Source organism: Halyomorpha halys, unplaced genomic scaffold (genome assembly GCF_000696795.3).
Source record: "Halyomorpha halys isolate HHAL.00 unplaced genomic scaffold, Hhal_1.1 Scaffold465.1, whole genome shotgun sequence".
Classification (NCBI taxonomy): domain Eukaryota; kingdom Metazoa; phylum Arthropoda; class Insecta; order Hemiptera; family Pentatomidae; genus Halyomorpha; species Halyomorpha halys.
This window is the reverse complement of record NW_027106118.1, coordinates 574,549-598,811: the sequence shown is the minus strand read 5'-3', so window position 1 is coordinate 598,811 and position 24,263 is coordinate 574,549. Positions and strand designations below refer to the sequence as shown.

At 28.4% G+C, this 24,263-nt stretch overlaps 1 protein-coding gene across 3 annotated transcripts in view; it reads right to left on the bottom strand.

The window, feature by feature from the left end:
* Window positions 1–399: 399 nt before the first annotated feature.
* Window positions 400–24,263, bottom strand: part of LOC106683098 (WD repeat domain phosphoinositide-interacting protein 4) — a 30,920-nt gene continuing 7,056 nt past the window's right edge. The window contains exons 3-8 of one of the 3 annotated variants that reach the window (XM_014424342.2): window positions 21,713–21,905; window positions 16,658–16,838; window positions 13,700–13,908; window positions 13,000–13,101; window positions 10,903–11,012; window positions 400–8,456 (exon numbers count right to left, since the gene is read on the bottom strand). In XM_014424342.2, coding sequence (XP_014279828.1) covers window positions 8,347–8,456; window positions 10,903–11,012; window positions 13,000–13,101; window positions 13,700–13,908; window positions 16,658–16,838; window positions 21,713–21,905 — 905 coding nt within the window. In that variant the 3' untranslated portion in view covers window positions 400–8,346. Of the gene's footprint in view, window positions 8,457–10,902; window positions 11,022–12,999; window positions 13,102–13,699; window positions 13,909–16,657; window positions 16,839–21,712; window positions 21,906–24,263 lie in introns of all 3 variants that reach the window. The other 2 variants (XM_014424341.2, XM_067053677.1) reach the window with 2 other exon arrangements.

Here is a 24,263-nt window from a genome sequence, read left to right as displayed (position 1 = left end):
GTAAGAGCAGCATTATTAAAGTATACTATAGGGCAGTCGGAAGGTTTACGACGAAGGGTAATTATGATTAGATGAGATTTTTTAAAATTTTCAAAATTATAGCGATTTGTAATTTTAAACACTAATATATGTCTTATTTCGAATTAGTTAAACAATATTAACATATTTATGGTGACAAAGAATACCCTAATAGACAAAAATCGTAGAGGAATCTTCTCAAATAGCTTGATTTGATAGAAATAAATCTAAAAGATCTTTTCTTTTTATAAATTATGAATTCCCTTTAACAAATAAAATAATATCTATTAATTTATGATTAAAATTGAAAAATTAACAGTTGAACTATAAAAAAAAAAAATTAATAATGAAAAATATCAACTGAAAAAAGAAACAAAAACATTGACAAGTATAAACTTTATTTAAAACAGAATATAACAGATACAAAATTACAAACCATGAAACAAATTTTGAATCTATCAAACTAACTAGATATGAATACTTTATGATTATAAAATATATTATATATGTGAATAACATGTTTTAATCAACTTTTCTTAAATTCTTATAAAAATAGTTATTTACAGGTACTAATTAGAAACTGTAAAAAACCTTTTTCAAGGCCTTGATCAATTTCTTTTAGGAAACAGCTCTTATTACAAAGCTTTACAGCTAGCTTGCAATATTTAATAAATACAGGTCACTTATTGCAGGAACATTATCTAGTCATGTTTAAACCAATGTCACTTTTAAAGAATTTATACTGACCATGTAATAATCAGAAGTAAACTAATTATTATCCAACTGACATAGTAAAATTATGTAATTTTATTCTAATATGAAATTTCAATTAATGAGAATCCAGGCGGTAATAGAAATTGTAAGAAACCATGGCGAATTAATACTTTATAAGATCTGATTTAGGATAACCAGGAAAGAAAGAATGGGCATTTAAACAGATCATAACCAGTAACAAATTATAGGTCAGAATTCATTTTATAAAATAGTTTAGGTTGTAGATATTTAAGAACAGCAAATATACAAGTACATTATAGTATCATAATATATCTATCAAAAAACTAATTATAATCGGTGATGATAAAAACACCAAATGCAAAGGTTAATTTTTTTTTTTTTTATTAAATAATTTTTTTATTTGCAAGGTGTTTTTTCATTAGTATAATTTTTAACCTCGGCAATATCTAAAATTAAACTTTCATGTTTATTTATTTTCTTAATAAAGATATGAGGATCATTCAGATATTTTTTTAAAATTTCTTTATTATCAGATCGATCTGGTTGGCCTTACTTGGCTATTGTAACACTTGTTTAGTTTCTGATATTACTGAGGCTAACAATTACACCATAAAAAAAAATCTTGTTTTAGTTTACAATTATATATTGTATAAAACATTTTTTTTAAAGATTCATGAGGAAATGAAGAGATCTTTCATCAAGTATTTGAAGATCAGTAAAATTTAACGGAATACATGTTCAGTAAGGAAATATATATAACCAGTAATATTTATATTACTTTAAAGTTGAGATAAAAAAGCTTTGTTTTTGTTGGTTTTAATTTTTATTATTTCATTGTGACATAGATGTAACAGATATTTGATAAAATGAACAACTATTGATAAGAAATCATTCTATGATAAGAAACTATAGTCATTATGTTAAATTATAAACATTCAAAACTATTTTATCTAAACTTATAATATGATCATCATTAGACAAAACTGAAAAATAATGAAAAACGAGAACCTATTAAATATAAAATTTTTAAGAAAATGATTAGGCAAAAAGGTATGTGTATATAATCTAAAATTTATATATGATTTTATTAACATATTCATAATAATTGAGAGGCAATATTGCTAATAATAATATTAGTTTATGAAAACTTTCTTCACAATCATTATAGATACTCTGTGATCACAAATGAAACCTATCATCTAATAAAAATGTATTCATTGATGAAATTCTCATTATATATATATACAGTAATTAAAAGCAATTGAGAGATTATATATCATCAAAGATGAAGATAAAATACCAATGCTCAACTAACAAAATTCAATTACATCTAAGCTTGGAAGACAAAGCCAGTCTTATAAGGAGATTTGTTCAGATTAAAGGAATTAAAAAATAATTAGCCAAAGGGAAAGTTTATTATTAAGTTAAATATCATTGTTTTTTTTTTCTGATATGGATTTGAAACTTCTGAAATAACAAAAAAAAAAACACTATCTATAGAGGAGATGATGACAAATAATGTAAGTATGATAACATTAAAAATAATTTTTTCAAAGATAATTAATTTAAAAGTCTTCTAATTAATTATTGCTCATTTCTGAATATCATTTGAAATTAACACTTTAAATAAAGCCGTAAAGAGGTTAATTCTTAAAAACTTTTAAAAATGGCAAGAAAAACCCCCTTATCTTGAGGATAAGGTAAAATTTATGCAGATTATTTGGTCCTGTGAAGGCTGAGTTCAGAGGAAGCAGAAAGAATAGAGAGATCTATGAAATTTTTACAAATAACTGGCTGTTAAACATTGAAATAAAGGTAATTATATACCAAATAGAAATGATAAGGAAGCTACACTATTTTATAACATTGCCAGACTTTTATTTTTAGGGTTGTTTGTTATATTGATACTGAAACAATTTTTTATTGTTTAAAGTTAAAATTTTCTGACTATAGACAGCAGTTTTCCTCTTTTCGATTTTCCTGGTCACTAGACACTTGGGTCATGTACTAACAGTTCCCTCATTCATCCACCTTTTTCTTTACCAAACAAAATAACTATTATGTTGTATATTTATACATATTATCAATAAATATTACAAGTTTTGTTTTGTTTTTTTATCTATTATATACCGAATTAAATATGCTATATTATGTTTTAAATAAGCCACACATTGATCTTGAGGGACCAGTTCCAGAATAAAAAGACATTTTTCACAGTTCTCATAATATTTAAAGCATTCCTGCATTGATCATATGAAGTAACGAAGATGACATGGAAAGACTCCTAAATAAGAGAAGCAGAGGAAATTGGTTTTCATTTGAATGAAGAAAAAATAAAATTTCTGATTATAAGCAGAAAAATCCACCCTAATGAGATGGTCTGCATGGATGGCAAATCGTTTCTGAAATTAGACAGTTTCAAATACTTTCGCTAATAAATGATCTAATTATAAAACATATGTGTGATTTATTAATAATAGATAATTTAAATATAAATAATTAGTTGTACTGCTACAACTAAGTTCTTCTAAAGATATAAAAGACGTATTTAATTTTAAAACTGATACAGGAGAAATGGGACAGCATTATGTGGACATAAAAAATAAAACATTTATAAAAATAATAATAATTGGTAAGGTAAGAAATTAAAATCAATGCACTGCATATAGAAAGAATATTAAACAAAATCTCTAGAGTTGACAATGCAGGGTGCAGTGCACTGAAATTTGGATAAGTAAGTCGAAAAAAGGAGGGAAGTGCATTTGAAAAAGTAATTTATAAATATAATAATAGTATGTAAATGTCAATAATCACTTGAAATAAAAATAATTTTTATATTGAAAAATAGTTCAAGTAAACATTGTTTGAAAACAACAATAATGAAATAAGCTTGTTAATACAAAAATTAAGACTTATACTCATTTAGGAATATATAAAAATGATTTTTAACTTAAAATGACACATGTCCACAAATTAATAATAAGATAAGGCAAAAAATAAGAACACTTAATAAGATATTTTGGCTCAATCTCAAAAAAAAAAAAATTTGATTTGTAAAACGTGATAAATTAGTGAAATGATGTATATATATTTAAATATTGAATTTTTGTAAGTAAATGTGTATTTTTTTTTTTTTTTAAGGTGCAATATAAACTTTGTTGATTGTAGTTATATTCTAATTGTAAACTGTTGATTGGAAATATTTTTAATTGTAGAACTGGATAATAAATATAATAAAATAATAAACAAAAAATAATCATATTAAATTATTGGAATAATTAAATAAATCATATAAAAAATTAATGGGTAATAATGTATTAGCCATGCTGAAACTAAGAACCTGACACCATGATTAACAACAAATGCCGACTAGCATTTTAAGTTGTTCTTTAAATAAGGAAATGCCCAAAAATTTAACTTCAATTTCAGTTTAGCAGACTAAATTTCATAATACTAATTAATTGCAACAAATGGGTATTCATCTTTTTGAATATAATACAACATAAATTCACTTAAACATGAATCAACATATTGGCCCGCAGTCCCACGATGTTGCTTGGTTGCCCACTTTTTTCTCTATTTTGGGTATGCAAGCCAGTATGAGGGTCAACAAAATTATAATTGGGGTTAACTTTAAAATGTACACAGTTAGTTTCTTTCAATTCATCCATACAATGGTATAATACCATATTTTTGGAAATATTTAATCACACTTTCTTCTGTAGTCGGCTATTTCGATATTTCAATAATTTAAAAAACAAATGTTAACAATAAACAACAGACACTTTTGAAACCATACGCACAAGTTGAACAAGGCAGGATATACAGTAGGTTATCACCAACTTTCAACATAGCAAATACTTAAGTACCAATTAATATTTACAAAATAAATAGCGATGGATAATAGGTACAGATATATAGATGTCGATATAAAAATGGACAAAATAACATAACTGTATTGATGTAATGCTAAATACAAAAATAAAAAACAAAACAAAATAACAATAAAAAAAAATTCAAGTTAAATAGGCATAATCATAGGAAACATTTAATACAATAGATTTAGACGAATAATATACAATAAAAGCACATAGTTCCTGTATCAATTAAACTATATAAATATAGTTGCACAACATATAAATAAGCTGATACAAAACTATTCAATTTAAATGATAAAATATTTCAACTTTTTCCCCTTTTCATTTATATTAATATTTTGAACATAAGGTCTCAATTCATTGGTAAAGAATGATGCGATGTGATATGTTATATCAATAAATAAAAACAATTGAAAACTGAACAATAAGCAAAGCATAATTTTAAGTACAGATATATGATATATACAAATACACTTAAATATGTATTTATTCAACTTTACTTTTCAAGAAAAATAAATTTACAAAGTAACATGGTACATGAATTATTGGATTTTTACAACATTGTACCTCAAAGGAAAAAAGATGGTTATCAAATTTATATAATTATGTAGCAAGACAAAATATGATTTCCTACTTGAAAATAACTGATTATTTTCTCAGTTTTTTTTATCATTTTACCACTCAATCGGCTTATTCACACAGCCTATGGTAAGTATATTAAAGTCAAGAAACTCATTAAACATTTGTGTGTTAAATATGGTCAGTAGTAAACACAAGTTCAGCATGGTTTGGGGTCTACTGACAAGGAGAGGGCAGGAAATTAGGGAGATAAAATGAGAATAAATAAAGGTCAAGTAAATAAAGAACAAATCAGGACCACCCATCTTTCGTGTTGAAAGACAGCACCAGAATGGATATTTTCTCTTTCTATAATATTTTTTCATTAATTGAATTTATAAATATTGTTATTAATAAAAGAAAGCTTTTTTTTTTAATGTTTCAATTAAGTATTTATTTGATACAAAATAACAACAGATAAATTTAAAGTTATATGTTTTACTGGATGAGTTTCATTGATGTAATAAGATATAGCAAATGAAAAGTACTCTTCCTTTTTCTTAATTTTTATTATTTTATTTCATTACATCTAATAACAATGTTTTGTGGCTGTCACCACATCATCAGGTATCTACAAACAAATTCACAATATTCATCCTATGCATACAAAAATTAATAAATATACCACAGTTATTTTTTTAAATTTAAAAACGATTACCTCATAAAATATATCTTTTATTATTTTTTTAACTATATTACATCAACAACTAATGTTTTTAATTTATTACAAAAACCAATAATATTGTTCAACATTAAATTAATTAATGATTCACAATATCTATATAATATGTATATAAATTGCTGGTATCTTTTTAAAATTAATAGCCCTATTCATCCATCTATTCTCAGTCTGTTGGTCTTCCTCAAGGTAGTATTCTTGGTCCCATTCTCTACACCATCTATACAGCTGAAATCCCAATCAATTCTAACACTATCCTTTGAGATCTTAACAATTTCTTTGTATGATTCATCTTTGGGGTCCCCAGTAACGCCTCTGTCACCCGATTTTATGAGAGTTGAAGTGGCTTTACCCCTCCTTCCTCTACCAAGTTATCCATCGTACATCTCACAATACCCGCTCATGGCCTTCAGACTTATATGTAGCTGCCCATCAAACTTTTGAAATATTAGCTTGAAACGGGGAGGGGAGAATTTAAGATAGAGCAATATTTAAAAACACCTTAAATTGAAAAACGCCATGAAACCCTCCACGGTAGCCTTACTTATCTGACTTTTCAAACACATAATTATAGCGAGTAGGTTGGTCGATGTACAACATGTCACAATCTCACAAGAGGAGATCATAACACTAAAAAAAAGGCAATCCTCACCTGCCGGACCCCACCGCTAAACCCCCGGAGAGTGAGGGCCCTATATCACTTTTGAAATATTAGCTTAAAACGGGAAGGAGAGACTTTAAGATAGAGCAATATTTAAAAAGCACCTTAAATTGAAAAACGGCATCAAACCCTCCACTCCCGCCCTTCATGGTAGCCTTACTTATCTTACTTTTCAAACAGATAATTATAACGAGTAGGTTGGTCGATGTACGACATGTCACAATCCCACAAGAGGAGATCATAGCACTAAAAAAAAAGGCAATCCTTACCCACTGAACACGCCCCGTTAAACCCTCGGAGAGCGAGGGCCCTATATCACTTTTGAAATATTAGCTCGAAATGGGAAGGGGAGAATTTAAGATAGCGCAATATTTAAAAAGCGACTGAAATTGAAAAACGCCATGAAACCCTCTACTCCCGCCCTTCATGGTAGCCTTACTTATCTGACTTTTCAAACAGATAATTATAACGAGTAGGTTGGTCGATGTACGATATGTCACAATCTCACAAGAGGAGATCATAACACTAAAAAAAAAGGCAATCCTTACCCGCCGGACCCCGCTGCTAAACCCCCGGAGAGCGACAGCCCTATATCACTTTTGAAATATTAGCTTGAAACGGGAAGGAGGGACTTTAAGATAGAGCAATATTTAAAAAGCACCTTAAATTGAAAAACGGCATCAAACCCTCCACTCCCGCCCTCCATGGTACCATTACTTATCTGACTTCTCAAGCGGACAATTATAGTGAGTAGGTTGGTCGATGGAAGACATGTCACAATCTCAGAGGAGATCATAACACTAAAAAAAAGGCTATCCTTCCCCGCCCCGCTAAAGCCCTGAACCCGGAGAGCTGCTACTTAATGATATAGTAAATCATTAAGTAATTTAATGTTGAAAAATATTATTGGTTTTTTTAATAAATTAAATACATTAGTAGTTGATGTAATATAGTTAAAAAAATAATAAAAGATATATTTTATGAGGTAATCGTTTTTAAATTTAAAAAAATAACTGTGGTATATTTATTAATTGTTGCATGCATAGGATGAATATTGTGAATTTGTTAGTAGATATCTGATGATGGGGTGACAGCACCAAAACATCGTTATTAGATGTAATGAAATAAAATAAGAAAAATTAAGAAAAAGCAAGAGTACTTTTCATTGACTATATCTTATTACATCAATGAAACTCATCCAGTAAAACATATAACTTTAAGTTTATCTGTTGCTCTTTTGTCTCAAATAAATACTTTATTGAAAGATTTAAAAAAAAAAACTTTTTTTTGTTAATATCATTATTTATAAATTCAATTAATGAAAAAATATTAATTTTTTATCTTTAAGTGAATTAGTAAATATTTTTTAAGAATAATATAACCTAGAACCATTAAACTACTTCAGGAGCAGTTGAAGTAGAGCAGGCAAGAACCCTTAGACATGCGTCTAATTTTTGTTAACCTTGTTTGGGATCCCACATCCCACATCCCTAGCCTCCCCTTGTTGGCAGACCCAGCCCATGCTTAAGTTGAGTGTACTATTATTCATATTTAGCACAAAAATATGAAATCAGTTTCTTGATTTTGATGTACTTAGCATAGGTTGTTTGATACATATACCACATTGATACGGTGGTAAAATGATAAAAAAGAAAAGTGAACCTGAAATTACAAGAAGATCAGTACATTACATCACACAGCCTTTCTTTTCATGATATATATGTAAAATATTTAAAAGAATAGAAAATTAAAACCCTTTAAAATTCATCTTCCTCATAAATATCTAGATACACATCATATGATTCCCGGTTGCAGTTTCCGTCAGCATTAAAAACATATTTATGAAATGTCCCATCAACACAAACAGCTAAAACAAAGGAAATAATAATTTAGGTAATATTATTTCCTAAAGCAGTTAAAATAAATACATATGAAAACACGAAATGAATTATTAAAAAAAAAAAAGATAATCATTAAGAAGTATATCCTGAATAACAAATTATATATATATACATGTGTGTGTGTGTGTGTGCATAGCCAATAAAATACTTTTCCTTACTTCATTTTTCATAAATAGGTCAGTGAAAGTAATACACATATAAAAAAAAAAAAAAAAAAAGAAGAAAGAATTATAAGGGTTAAAATGTTTGTTTAAAGGGTTTTTTACTAAAGTATGGCTCTTTGAAATATTCCTTACCAGGAAGATCAATCACCACATAGAGTTTTTCAGTTTTAAGTACTAAGGAGTGTAGCATCCTTTGCACTGTCATGTAAATATTAATTGGGATGGAATAAAGCTAAGGTATGTAACCGACAACTTGTAGACCACTTTCGTTACTCTGAACACATTGAAATACCAGTAGTTGGATTTTGTTGAAAATTCAACATAATAAATGATTATTTTAAAGGTAGAATCTAAATTATGAAGACTTAATTGCAAAATTTATAATACCATACATCAGTGAAGGAGTATCACATTAACGAGAAGATTGACACAATTCAATCTACACTTTTTTAATGGGGCATTGAGAAAACCTCAATAAAGTATTATGAAAGCAATAGATATGATCATTTAAATGTACATAAAGCTGGAAAAAAAGAAAGAGGAGAGAAAAAAGGAGTCTAGAACAAAAATATAACAATTGTTTCTAATGAGCCAACCTCTAAAACATTTAATAACATATTTTGCTATTAGCATTTTAATATTTAAAAGTTTGCTATTAGATCACTCGATTAAAAACATTTGTATTTATGATGAACATTGAACAAAGTTGTGCAATATATGTAGCAAAGACTACGCATTAAACGACAATGTGGATTACTTTGAGTAATGACAACATTAAATAACTAGTAAGAAAGTAATGAAAACATTTATATTCAGGGAATTACTCAATAAATATATATTGAAAGCACTCCTGATGATAAGTTCATTAAATCTTCTATACATACCCAGGTAAACATATATGATTAACTCTACTTTGATGCAGGAAGTCCATCATACAGTAAACTACATTACATACAGTACATTTCTGTACATGAATATATGTACAGTTCAAAATTTAAACTCAATTATTATAAAATTAAACCTTTTTTTTTTTTGTCATTTAAAATAACCAGTATAGTATAGAAGATGGATTTTTTCAGATTTCTATTTCAAGTTCTTTTCCTGAAATCCAATGCAGCAACTAACTACACTCAGTCTCATAACTGAAGGTAAGTAGAAACTTTTACGTAAAAAAAAAAAAAGGAAAAAAAAAAGGCTCACCAGGAAAAACAAAATTAGGATTTTGTGAAATCGCACATGGCTGACTACTATAAACCGTAGAAGTGGCTTACTTTGCTCCATTGATGATAAAAGTTTCAGGTAGATAAGAGTGGCACAACAGTAGCAGAGAAAGAGAATTTCAGGTCTTCATTAGGAAGCATAGGCATGATTTTGGCTAAACTTTTCAGTCGGGATGAATAAATAATTTTTTGTTTATTTTCTGACTGCATCCCCCCCCCCCCGACCATCTTTTTTACTTATTAATTTATGGTCAATTATCTACAGCTCATTAGAAAAAGTTAACCTTCTTATAACTGGTTGCGAAATTTAGTGAAAAATAATCATAGGTTTTCTAGTATTTTTCTTTCTCATCCAATTATTTTGTGTTAAATATGCCACAAACTTTTATTGCTCAATTGATTTTTCTTGAAGTATAAAGATAAGTGCGATTATAAAGTTGTTCTAATTTTATCTCTGACTACGAAGAAAGTATTGGAAGTTTTAGATATTAATCTTTTCCTTAGTCAAAATTTCCGACAATGTGACAGCATGTAAGATAACTTTATACTAGAAAAAGGATATATTTTGCTCCAACAAATCTGTCCTCATTTGCAGTCCAAAGCCTCCCGATGTTTTGTTATTGTCTAACTAGCTTTGATTTACAATATTCTTTCAATAACAAACTATTAAAAACAAGCTGACATTTACCTAATGCTTCTAATTATGCTCTAATGTTTGTTAGGATGTATGAGACAAGGTTTGAGTTTATTTTCAATTTTTCAATAAATTTTCAAATAATAAGAAAACATCTTCAATAAACTACTCATTCAGTTTTATCCCAAAATAAAGATCAAAAAAGGAATAAAAACACCAACAATCACTGAGAGATGACCTTGAATAAAAGCTATATAATAAAAAAAATAACTTATAATTCAATAAAATGTAATTTAATTAATAAAAATAATTTATAGTAATTGAACTTGAAACTAGAGCACAAGGATTTATCCAATAAAATAATTAAATCTAATAATAATAATAAAAACATTACCTATAACAGCCTTTGTGGAAACAAAAGCACAAATACAGGCACATTCAGGAGGCACTGTGAATGTTGCCAATGCCCATTGTGATTCAATGTAAGTACCCAAGAAGCTCATACTGGAAAATCTTGACAAAATACATTAGTAAGACTAAATAATTTAAAGTTTATTAAACATTGATATGTAAATGCTACATTTTATCAAAATAAATATCAAAAATAAAGGAAACATTGATAGAATGATGGTTAATTACAATAAAAAAACAGAATAATGAGTGATTATAACTTATGTTACTGAATTAATACTAAATAAAAAAATATAATAATTTGAGGAAAATACATCAATATTTTAGAATGTCAAATAAGCTTATTGTTAATAATAATTTTAATACAAAAATTGACAAATTATCAATAGAAGAAAAGGAACATAGTAAGAAAAAAATAGTACGATCATTAAAAATAATCAAATAAAACATTACTTCATGTAAACATCAACATAAATTAATATATGTTTGTATCTCAATAACAGATTATAGTAATTGTAAAAAGATAAAGAAATTAAAATACTCTGACATTTTAAATCTCAGATTTTACCAGAGTTTATTCCTGATTATAATCCAGCATTCCACAGCTCATGTGAGCATTGTATCTTATATAGGCTGATATTTATAGATCTTGTAAGACTTGATATAAATAAGCGGTATAGAGTAATATCTTTTAATGTAGACAATCCTGGGCTGAATTTCATTGACAAGATAAAGACCTTCATTTGCTCAAAGGCATATGGTCCAATATGTATGCAGAGTTTTCCTCCAAAGGGGGGCATATTCATACTTCATTTTAGCCTTACTAATAATGAATCCCATTCTTTCAACAGATTTTTGGAACCCTAGGAATGCATCTTTCATGACCTCGAAGGTTCTTCTGATTATATCAATACCATTTGCCAAATCTAGTATCACGGCAGTCTTATTAAAGATTGAATCTCCAATTTGAATTCTGGATCTCCTTATTACATACACAAGGTTTAAGTGGAAAAGCAGGCTCACATGGTAATGTCCTTGTCTAAGCCTTTCATGAGTGTAAAACTGCTCTGAGGTCATACAGTGAATATGATCCATACATTTTACCCTCTTCATAGAGTATCAGGCAAATAATATTTACAGGAATTGAAATTTGCAACAGTCTACTAAAGAAGTTTTTCTCTTATGTCATAAGAGATGGTAGGTATTAATTTTATATTCCAATTCTCAGCATGAAGATTTTATCTATTATTGATTTCCCTATCAAAAACCCAGTCTGGAATCACTCAACTTTCTCTTGAGTAAAAGGTAGGAGTCTCAAAAATAATGTGGAAAAACATCTTGTATAGACAAGAGTAGTGAGATGCAACGGTAATTGGTGCATTCTGGGACATAACTCTTTTTAAGTACTTGACATATTATTGTCTCAATCAATTCAGAGAATATTTCCTCCTGTTCCTGGACATCCATTAGTAAGTAGTGGATATATTTTACCACTTCCTCATCATCATACTTAAATAGTTCCCTGGGCAATCCCTTTCCTACTGGTGCTTTGCTATTTCAAAGTTTTTAAATGGCTATTTGGACTTCATCCTCACCAAGAGGCTCAATATCACATTCCGGTACTAGACTATATGGGGGTTCTCTCTAACATTCCAATTAAACTAAAAGAAAAAATGATCCTTTCACCTTCCTAGAATTTTTCATACTAGATCTTATGACTATCTCGTGTCAATCTATAAGGATATAACAATACAATAGAGGGAATTAAGAAAAAAATCAACAAAGTATAACTGAACATCAGGCTAGATTTTGGTAGGCTTAAAATGATATAATTGACCTTCTAGCAGATTTCATTAATTATATTAATTATGATAATTCCATTAACAATTATTTATTAACAGTTTTTTCAGCTCATTAAGGCTTAGTAAAAGTTTTTCTATTGGTTTTAACTTTAAAGTTGAATTTTCTATTTTAATAGAGTCCTAATGACTTTAAATACAATGTAAATTTGAATAAAAATACTAAAATTAAACTTAATCAATATAATTTTAATCAAATTGCTAACTTATATATTACTTACGTGGATCTTTTATTTAACTGAGTATTCTTAAGAGCAAAAATATGAATAGTTCCCTTATCACTTGAGCAACAAAGAAACTCCGCATCTTTACTGAAATTTATACTGAAAAAGAAAATATCTTTTGATAATCACAAACGAACAAAGGCTAATGATTTAACATTATGAAAAATAACAAATTATTATGAAGAAGCAGGAAAATATTATATAATTTCTGAAATTAACTTTATTTTAATACAATATAATAAATACATAAATCTACGAACTGAGATAGATAAACAAAATACATTTGCCATTAAAACTCAAAATATAATTATTTTACAATACCACAAGACGTAAAAAGTACTAGTACTTGTACAATTTCTGGAATATGAAAGTATATGTGTCTTCTTATTTAGCACTTTTCTAGCATAGCCATCTGAGTAAGTCAAAACATCTTTTTCAATTATTGTCCTACTTACCCCAATTTTTTGGTATTTATTTTAATACCAACTTGACATTTAGGGTCAAGATTAGCAGGATTGCACTCTATATATTTTAAAGTGTAAGGAATAATAATGCACTAAGATCGAACTAAGTATACAATTATCAATATGCATGTGCTCATTCTTGAACAAATAAATAATGATATACACAATTGTTTAATAATATACAATAAATCTTTACAAAATCAAATGAAGTGTAAATAGCTAAAAAATATTACCAATAAACAGTGGCTGGATCCGTCCCTCTCCTAAATTCTGCAATAAGAATTCTTTTATATGCATCCCAGACCCTTATTAGAGTGCCCTTGGTTGAAGCTGTAGCAATCAGAGCACCTTGCTGATCCATTGATAAGCAACCAATTTCATTTTGATGAGCATTAATTGTTATAGGAGCACTGGATATACCTGCTTCTGTGTTGGCCAAGTCCTGAATTCATACATTTAGATAAAATATTATAAATTATTTGTTTAAATACATTTTTTTTTCAGAAAGTTATAATCATTCATTACAGAAATTTCAGGCTACATGATAAAAAATAAATCAGAAAAAATTAGGAATACATACTTATCAATTGATGATTAAGCTATTTAAGACTCAATATTAAAAGCATGATATTGATGTAATGAGATGAATAAAAAAAAAGAAAGATCTTGGGTTGAAAATACAGAACTACAATAAAAATAAAATAACATATCACACTCTCACAGAAAATGAGAAGTTGATAAAATAATAATAATACAAGGATACAAGTTCAGGACTAAATATTAAATGATGTGATAGCTAAATTTAACAAAGTTTTAGAAATATTTACAGGTGAATTCTTGATAAATTATTCCTATTAAGGCAAATAATTTAATGATATAGTTTTCAGAATAGGCCTCATAAAGTAGGAATCAAATTCAGGAATTCAAATATCAGAATAGGATCAAAAGTTAATAGTCTATGTGCACCATGAAAAATGATTTTGTTTTTTTACTCATTCAATTAATTTGAATAATAAAATCACATCATATAATTGAGTACATTAAAGTTGAGAAATATTTAATTTACATAAATAATCTTTGTTTTGAAAACATATGTAACAAACGAAATCATGTCTGTATTTTAGAGAAGCTTACACTATTATAAAATACATTGTTCATGACAATGAATACAGATGCCAATATTCAACAAGGTAACATAGATATACCTAGATTGAGTTCTATAAACTAATAAATATTAACCTAATAAAATTAAAATTATAGAAGTGGTAAAAAATTATTAAAAATATATTAATAAATCAAATTGAGAATTCCAATTCTGTAAGTTTAATTATTCAGAAACAACACCGAAATCAATTTATAAAACAAATCTAACACAATTTGAAATTTGATATTAATGGGATGTCACAAAAAATAACCAATTCCCTCACTAAATTTAAAGGTATAAACTGGTATCTTTTAGACCAATGATAACAATTACTGATTACCTGAATTTTTAGTGAATTTCATTCCTGGAAATGTCAATTAGCTAAAAGCATTGATTTTCTGTTGCAATTTATAGAAAACTGCAACATAATCCATTGAAGCTTATGGAAAACATGCTCCTGGTAAAAAAATGGCTTTGAGTGGTTTAAAAAATTGAGAAATGATTATTTTGACATTACAAGTGAAAAATGTGAGAGATCACCGAGTTTGAAGACAGCAACTTGCAAGCAAGTTGGATGAGGATGACACTATAACAACCACTCGCAGATCAATCAAATTAGACACAAGAAGCTGTTTCTACAGATTTGAAAGCAATAGGAAAGAAAAAGAATATGAGAAAATGGTTTCCAAAAAACATTAACGAAAGACAGCAGTAAAACTTATTAAATGCTGCACGTCAAATGCAAATAAATCATTATTTATCCATCGCATTATGAAGTGATGAACAATGGATATATATTGAGAATCCTAAGTGTAAAAGAATATGGATAAATCCAGGCCAACTATCAACATCGACTAGAAGGACTAATCACATGGTCTTCAGATGGAATGATGCAATGATTTGTGCTTGATGGAATTAAAAGGGTGTGATCTATTATGAGATGCAAAACCCTGGCGAAATTGTTAATACTAAACACTAACGACAACAAGTGATTAATAAATCAAGCTATGTGTGAAAAATTACCAGTATAACAAAAATACTACACAAAGTGATTTATTGATTTATATAACTTTCTATACAAAATTCTAGTTTCATATTTGCATACTGGGTAGTAATGAAATTCTGTTAAAATACATGAATATACACATCCTCATTTGTAGGAGAGCCATTGATAGGGATCCCCTAAGGTTTTTATTATTATTAAGAGGATAATTATTAAGTCTGAGCTGTGTATTATTTGTACCCTGCATTTAGGACTATTCATTACAGTATTCAAAACTCTGTGTATTCTAGAAAATAGAGTTAATCATCAAGGTTTCTTCCTATTTCCTATGAAACCTTTCTGGAATGAATTATGTCTTTATAATTCTAAAATACAGAAAATATTGCTCTTTTTAAAAATTTCTCTTGCTAAGCGACTGGTACAGCAACCATTGGGTTTCTGAAATATATACCCACTTTTAATTACAAGTGATAATCATTTTAATGAAATGATGGTTATTTTAGGTTTTTCTAAAGCTATTGCCAATTTTCTACTCAACCTCATGCATAATCAGTGGTTAACTCATGGAGAAACACTCTTGATGAGTGATTTATTTTCCTCAAGTTATGTGGCTCACAATTTAAGTACAAATGAGAAACTGCAAGCTCTTTTACCAATTCCTGAGTCCTTTTTTTTTTTGCCTGCTCCAAAAAGTTAGATCAAATGATGATTTTTTAAAAATCATTTTTCATTTCAAGACAACAGCTTTTCGAATTTGGGGGGCTATCTACTAACAATTCATTCAGAAAGAGTAGAAATGTACTATTAACTTGAAATCTCCAAGAAAATAAAATTGGTTATTTTTCATGATTCACCCCATAAAGTTAATTTCAAAATTAATTTTTATTTAAATAAAAAAATAAAAATTTCCTTTTAAATAATCAAGAACATTGAAATAAAATTGTGTAGCAACTATAATAAATATTAATAACATTAAATGATTTAGAAAAGTAGCTATTTGATTAAATTTTATTCATTAAAAAAAAATTAATTTAAGGTACTTACCAATAGTTGTACACTTCCAGCTTTATGCCCAGGGTAAACTAGTAAATGGCGCTCAGATGTTAAAAAAGGAGTTATTTCACAAAGGCCATTGGGATTGTTCCGTGTTTCTAGCGTATAAAGTCTTTCAACTTTTTCTGGGAAAGAAAATACGTTTATTTGTGTAGTTGTCGCAACAACTATTCTGAAAATAAAATCACTTTAGATCCATGAATGGGGAATATTAAAATAATTAATTGGCTATTTCTAAGTAACATACTGCCTCATGGAATAATTTGCTTAAAAGCCATCTAGATCTTATTTAGTACAAAGAAAAAAAAATAACCATAGAATGATTTTCTTCAAAATAAATGAAACTTTATAAAATTTGAGAGTAAAATCCTGATCGCTGAATGACATGTGGAGAAATGAGTATGTATTTAATTGCATGTATTTAAGCAAATATAGCTCTGAATCTATTCAAGTGAATTTAAAAAAGGGAGTTACATCCTATAGTTATTTTAAGTCATAAACAATCAGAAAATTTAATCAGATACTAATTTGATTTGAACATTTTAATTCTTGATACCACTGTAAAGCACTTAGACAGATACAAAAAATGGTTGTCATTTTCCAGCTAAATTACTAGTAAGAACCAATGCTGATAGTAATGTGAAGTATTACTCAGAACATCTGTGAGTGTGGACATACATGTGTACTAACATTTATGTATGAGTATTCACAAATTTTAATGAGCAAGATGAATTCTAACAATTATAAAGCCTAATAAATCATCAATTTTGACTGTTTTACGCTATTCAATTTTTTTTTCTTACTTCTTATTACTGTTTCACATATTTGGAAATTCTATTTAAAAAAAAATAAAAATGAAAGGATTTTTATACCTAAATAATTGATGGTCAAACTGTTTTTAATGATAAAAATACAAATAATTTACTTATTTATAAGTTCAGGGACATCGTTTTGGGGAATAGGGGGTTATCTAACTACAAATTCTGAAAAAAAACATTTTAATTAAAGAGTTATTAAAATTTAAAACCAATACCGAAACCTTTGAAGTTTATAAATTAGAATTTCACCAATAAAATGTTGCATTGGAATAGAAAAAAATTATTTTTGTCAACATACAACAGAAAAATCAATATTTGTAACATATAAGTGAAATGTTCAACTCCAAAAGAGTTTATACAATTATAATAATTAAAAAAAAAATTTGGGTAAATTAAAATATGTTAATATAGTCGGGGAAACCAGTAAAAGTTGGGAAATTTCAGATTTTGAACCCTTGCCCTCCCCAAGAAAATGTCTAGCAGCAACGTCCCAGAGGCACATAAATGTGTACAGTAAATATGAACACATATGTATATTCACCTCACTCACAGCTAATTGGCAGGTTGAACTCGACACATAAAGCAACTATAGTAAGTAAACACTCTAAATGTAAATGAATAAATCTTAATAAATATAACACAGCACTTATATAAAAAAGACTTGTAATTTCCTTACCATGTCTGCTGCAGCCTAAAATTACAATTTATTTTTGTTTTTATTATTACTTTGTTTTGTTCATGCTAAGAAAATGTACATTAAAAATAGGTAAAAAAATAACAAATATTTCATATAGATTTCCGGTTAAAGAATAATTCTATCTCAGAATAATAAATGTAAATTTGTGACCAGAAGCTAAATTTTATTGATTCACATTCTCATTTAAACTAGAAGTCCAATACTTCAATTATTATGAAACGGTAAATAGCTGATGTTTGAACTCCAAGAGTCAAAATTAACCATGATAAAAAACAATCCACAGGTTCTATCATAAAAGAAAATCCATGGCACACCACTTCAGTGGGGATTTGGCTTCAGGCTAACAACATATCCCATTGAAAACTATTGTTCAAAAACCTTATCCTCAACTGGCCGCACTATTCACAAGGAAACCACATAGCACCAGTCATTAGAACTTCACCTTTGGAGCATGGAATATTTTAGTGCTATATAGACCAGGAGGAACTAAACTCCTCAAAATTGAAATAGACTATAGAATTGACATGAATGCCCTACAAAAGACTTGGTGGACTGAGCAGGGATCTATCAGGAAGAAAAGTTACACCATATATTATAGTTCTGACATTGACTTTCAGTCTGTAAGCTCTAGAATAAGTTATCATGTTAAAAAGAAGTTTTTAAATTATAGATTGTTTAGTTTCCATGATGTGACAGAAATATCAGAGGAGTAAGTCAAGGAAAAATATAACCTTCAAGATAAAAACATGTCCTTTTTTTACACAATAATCGTTGCAAGTGATTTTAATGCAAAAGTTGGTAAGGAAGTAATTTGTTCACCAAACATTGGTAATCATTATCTCCACAGTACCAATAATGGTATTGGCCATAGACTTGTTAACTTCTGTCCATTCCAAAACTTTTTATTTGGCAAGTGTCTATTCTCTCACAAAAGAATTTATCTCCAATGATGAAAACACAGTGAATCAAATCAATCACTTTCTGATTAGTGCAAGGCATCTATCAAAATTTAATGTAAGAACTTTCTAAGGAGCTATGGACTCAGAGCATTTTCTAACTATTGTAAAAGCCGAAGTAATAGACAGGATTTCAATAGTCAAAACAAGGATAAGATAAAGAAATTTAACCTACAAAGGCTCAAGGAACCTGAAATTAGACAAGTATGCATAAATAAAATCAATAAGAATAGAAGACAGATATTAAAGGAATGTGGCTAGCAACTGAGAAAACCATCTATGACACAGCAGAGGAAGTAATTGGCCCCAACTAAATAGAGAGAACAATCTGGTTTGATAAAGAGAGTAGTCAGATCACTACTCTGAAGAATGAGACCTACAAAGCTATGCTTCAAAAGAAATATAGACGTGCCTCCATTGACTTTTACAGAGAGTTAAGCAGAGAAAAAAAGCGAATTTCTTGGCACAAAAAAGGAAATTGGAAAAATAAAGAAAATAGAAAGACTGAAGAGTACCAATGATAGCCGTAAATTTATAAAAAGTTGAACAGTGAGGTAAAAACCGTCCATATCCCTAGTCTCAGCCTGTAAGGACATGGATGGATTAGTACTGAACAAGAAGAACCAACCCAGGTACTACTAAGATAGGATAGCCACTTTAATCATCATCTTAACAAAAATCAGGAACAGGAAACTTAACAAGAAGTTGAATCTTGAAAATAAACTTGAGCCCCCAAACAAAAAGGGATTATGTGTATCCTGGTGCTTTGTTTCTGAACTTGTCAATGGCTTCACAAGTGAAGAAACAAAGCGCTAGGCTTTGACAAACTGTCAGTCCAATTATTCAGGAAAGAGGGACATCAGCTATTCCAAGCATTATACAATCTTCTCGTTGATATATGGACTAGATTCTAGAGTGAGGAGAGTACCAGATCCCAATGCACCATGTATTTGTGAACTTAAGGCCTACTTACAATAACATTCAATTCATCAGACGATAAATCCTAATGTATTTATCAGCCAAGTTAAACTTATGATGAACAATATTAAACATGTAGTGTAGTGCATGTTCAAGAGGATCAATCAAAAGGATCTACCAATCGACAGTGAGACTACTTTGCTTCTCTGCTTTTCAATATTGGTTTGGAAAAAGTATAAGAAATTTAGTGATCAATACCAGTGGAATAATTATTATTCGGATAGTGTACACTTTGGACTACAGTATCACTAAAACCAAATACATGATGTTGGTCAAGCTAGAGATCCAAATAAAGATCATGTTCAAACTAGTCCTTACTCATTGTAATGAGTTGATCATTTTGTGTTCCTGGGGTCACAGGTTAATGATATATCAGTTGAGAAAAGGCGGGAGATAGTATCAGCCAAAAGGTACTAATTTTTAACTGTCAGATTTTGGGAAGCAACTTAATGACAAAAGTCATATAAATAAGATTATTTAAGGTATTGATCAAACCAGGACTTATATATGAATCAGAAAATTGGGATTTCTAGAAGTTGGATGAAGATAGATAGAGAGAAAAATCCTGAGACTATTTGGACATAGATTGTCCTGAGATACATTAACAACCCAATGAAATATGGTTCAATAGAATATTCCTTACATGAGCCATGAGCCTTGAGCCTGATGTAAGATTGTCAAGCTCAGCTCTCAATGCTAAGAGGATTATGATCAAAGGATGGAGCATCGTTAGATCCCAAAAAACTCATTGATGAAGAAATGTATGGCACTAGACACTAAGGCTGCTTGAAACTTCAATGGATGGATGGTGTTGGAGAAGATTTAGAGTTTGGAATTGGAAGACAGTTGGACTTGACCAATTTAACTAGCGAAAATTGCTTGAGGTCACAACCCAGTAATAAGTTTTAAAATTGAGTGAGTGTTCTTTTAACCTCAGTTTCATCCGAAAGGTAAAAGTTTTCTCTGAAACCTGACAGATAATCAGCAAGAATATGAGCTCATTTAGTCAATTGAAAGCTAATATGAAATTTTTTCCAAAGTAATTTTTGGAAGCTGTAATTTATTAATTCTGAACACTTCTAATTTAGAAAAATTTCACTTCTTACTTTTATTCACCTTACTGTTTAGAATTTTCTTCAGAGGACTTTTTACTATAAATTTAGTAATATTAATAAATATTCTTTTTTCCTTATTATATCAGTGTCTAATGAATGCCTATATAATTATATTACATTACATATATACTTATAGACTTGCACGAAACCAGTAAAATCATTGAATTGGTTAATTGCCAACTAATTAATTGATTGCCAATTAACCATAAAGTCAACAGAATCGGGACAATTGATTGTAAGGCATTATTGAAAATTAGTCATCCCTACTAAGCAGGTTATGTTAATCTTTTTTAATGCTGATTTTTGGTTTTGGTTAGTCGCACACAAAAAACAAAATACAGTATTAGGTTAACAATTATTTTACACTGCATTAAAAATGTATTATCAACAAAAAATAACAATAAATGCTAATGACTATCATCTCTAGACTGCAGTAAACATACCAAGATAAAATGTAATAAGTTAGTCAATTAAACACTTACTTGTCCCGTCTTAATCTGACTGCTTTAACAGAAGAAGAAAAGACTATTTCTAAAAGAAAAATATCACTAGCATCATCATAAATGAGGACAACATTATCAGGATATTTAGTTTGTTTGCCTCCTCCAACAATGGCTAATATATTTGTACGATTCAGCATTTCGCATGTCGCTAAGCTTCCAATTGCATCTGCATCTGATAAAATACATCCATAATTGATTAATTTATTACTGTAAAAAATATGTAAGCAAAATTAAGCAATACAAATAAGTATAATATAGACAACTATAACAATAATATAGTATAATATGCATACAAACATATACAAAAAAGTTGTTGCCACAAATATTGTTGATATAAATTTGAATAACATCAAAAACATTCAGTAGTGCTACATAATAATGTGGGTTTTGGCCATTTCTAGAGGTTTTATCAACTTCAAGGAATTAATTTCAATATAATTGAATTCATGAGAATTCAAGGAATCCTATGTTTAAAGCTTGTGACAATTATCAACCCATAATAAAATAATGGAGGAAGATAAGGTGATGGTAAATTTTGGCAAAGAAGTGATCTCAGTAGTAAACTCAATATCATTTTATGTTAATGTTCATTTAACATACTAATGTTAAAAATGAGGGGGTTGAAATTGTTAAATATTACCTCTGAAAGGACAGGTTAACATTTAATGGTATTTATACCAATAAATTAAATGTGTCCATGTTTATTTTATTTACAAATTTTTAATATACCTATCAATACACAATAAACTGTTATCAATGCTGCAGTTTGAATCTGTGAATCATGGACTTAATTAATTTAATAGTAATACCAGTTGATGTTCTTCAATGTTTCTTTTTATTTAATTGAATTTAACAAATTATTGAAGTGGAATTTTTCACAAGGCCATAATTTGTATTTCGGACTATCATGTCTCAAGCAATTATCTTGTGGTTTAATAACAGTTAACATACCATCCTGTATCATTTAAAATCAAAATTTTATCTATATCTAGGTACTGATTACTAGGCTTGTACCACACAAAAATTTAACAAACCAAATACTGTAGTGAAGATAACACAAAGTAAAAAATAGAAATAGTAAAAACAATTAACACTTACGTAGGCAAACAATATTAATATATGAACAATATGAATATGGATAAATGAACAAAAATTAAATTATAGATAAACGATTATGTAACACTAAGAATGTATGGATGAATAAAATTACATAAAAAGGAACATATAATAAGTACCTATAAGACCTACAATAAGTATTTTTTTTTTTTTTTTTATCAACTCTTTATATTATTATTCCTGGTATAGTGCCTTTAGAATATTCTTGCTTTTGCATGTGTTTACTGATTTGCTTCACAAAGCTGCCTTGAAATCATTGTTCAGTTCTTATTCCATTAAAATTTATTTATTAACTACTAATTTTTAATATTTAGTTTCACTAAGATCTTATTTCAGTTAGTATAGTTTATAGTTGTCTTTATACTTTAGTTCATATATTGTCTACAACAATTTCTTTTAACAGATTCTCCAACTAATTTTGTAATTCACGTTTTTTCCCACTTGTGCTAATTTACTCATTGCTGGCTCCAGTTTCTTATTCTTTTTGATTATTGACTATCTTTGATTCTTTTTTTCATCCTATTTTCCCTCTTTTTCCTTATTCTTTCTTCCTCACCCACTTGATTAAGTTATGCACACCGCATTTAATTACTGTTATTTGTTAAGAAAAGAGCACAAAAAAGAGAAAAAGAAAAAGGGGAAAAAAAGGAAAAACAAAAGATAAAAGAACACAAAAGAAAAAAAGACATGTTCTAATGTTGTATACTTCTAATGCTTATAATTATTATTGTGTACTTATATAGGCTTATGTATCGTAAGATTAAAAATATTGTCTGATTAGACTGAAATAAGTATGCTGTCTGACTAGCACCCCAATGAAGTTGGGCAGCACAACTTTGTATTTTAATAAAGTTTTTCCTCCTTCCTCTTCCTACAACTCATAGCTTATACACAACTTCATATCTACTTCTAAAATTTTGTCATTCTTCTTACATATTTAATTAATCACATATAAGTTTTTCTTAATAATTTTTACATATTACTTTAATTTTAAATAATTTACAATTTATAAAAGTTTCATTAAATTATTTTTTTTTCTTTCATTCTTAATTTTAATACAACTATTTTCCCATAAAGATTCAATATTCGTTTAATATGACACAATAAATTTTGCCCATTATTACCTATGTATCTATATTATCTTTTTATGTGTCTACTAATTCTGTATTTCTTTTTATTTATTATATCCCACCGCTGTCACCAGGGAGTCTCAGGTGTCATGGCCGCTAATGCAGAACAGTGTTTGAATCGCTCTGCCTTTGTTATTTTCTCATCTCGGCAGTCTTTTGAAGCCAGCAATTAAATTTTGTCAACAGTGTATTTATAAACAGGAGAACATTTTTAAGTTCGCAAATAGTGAGGTGAGAGCCAAATTGTTAGCCATTATAAGTAATAAATTGGTGACTGTTTAGCA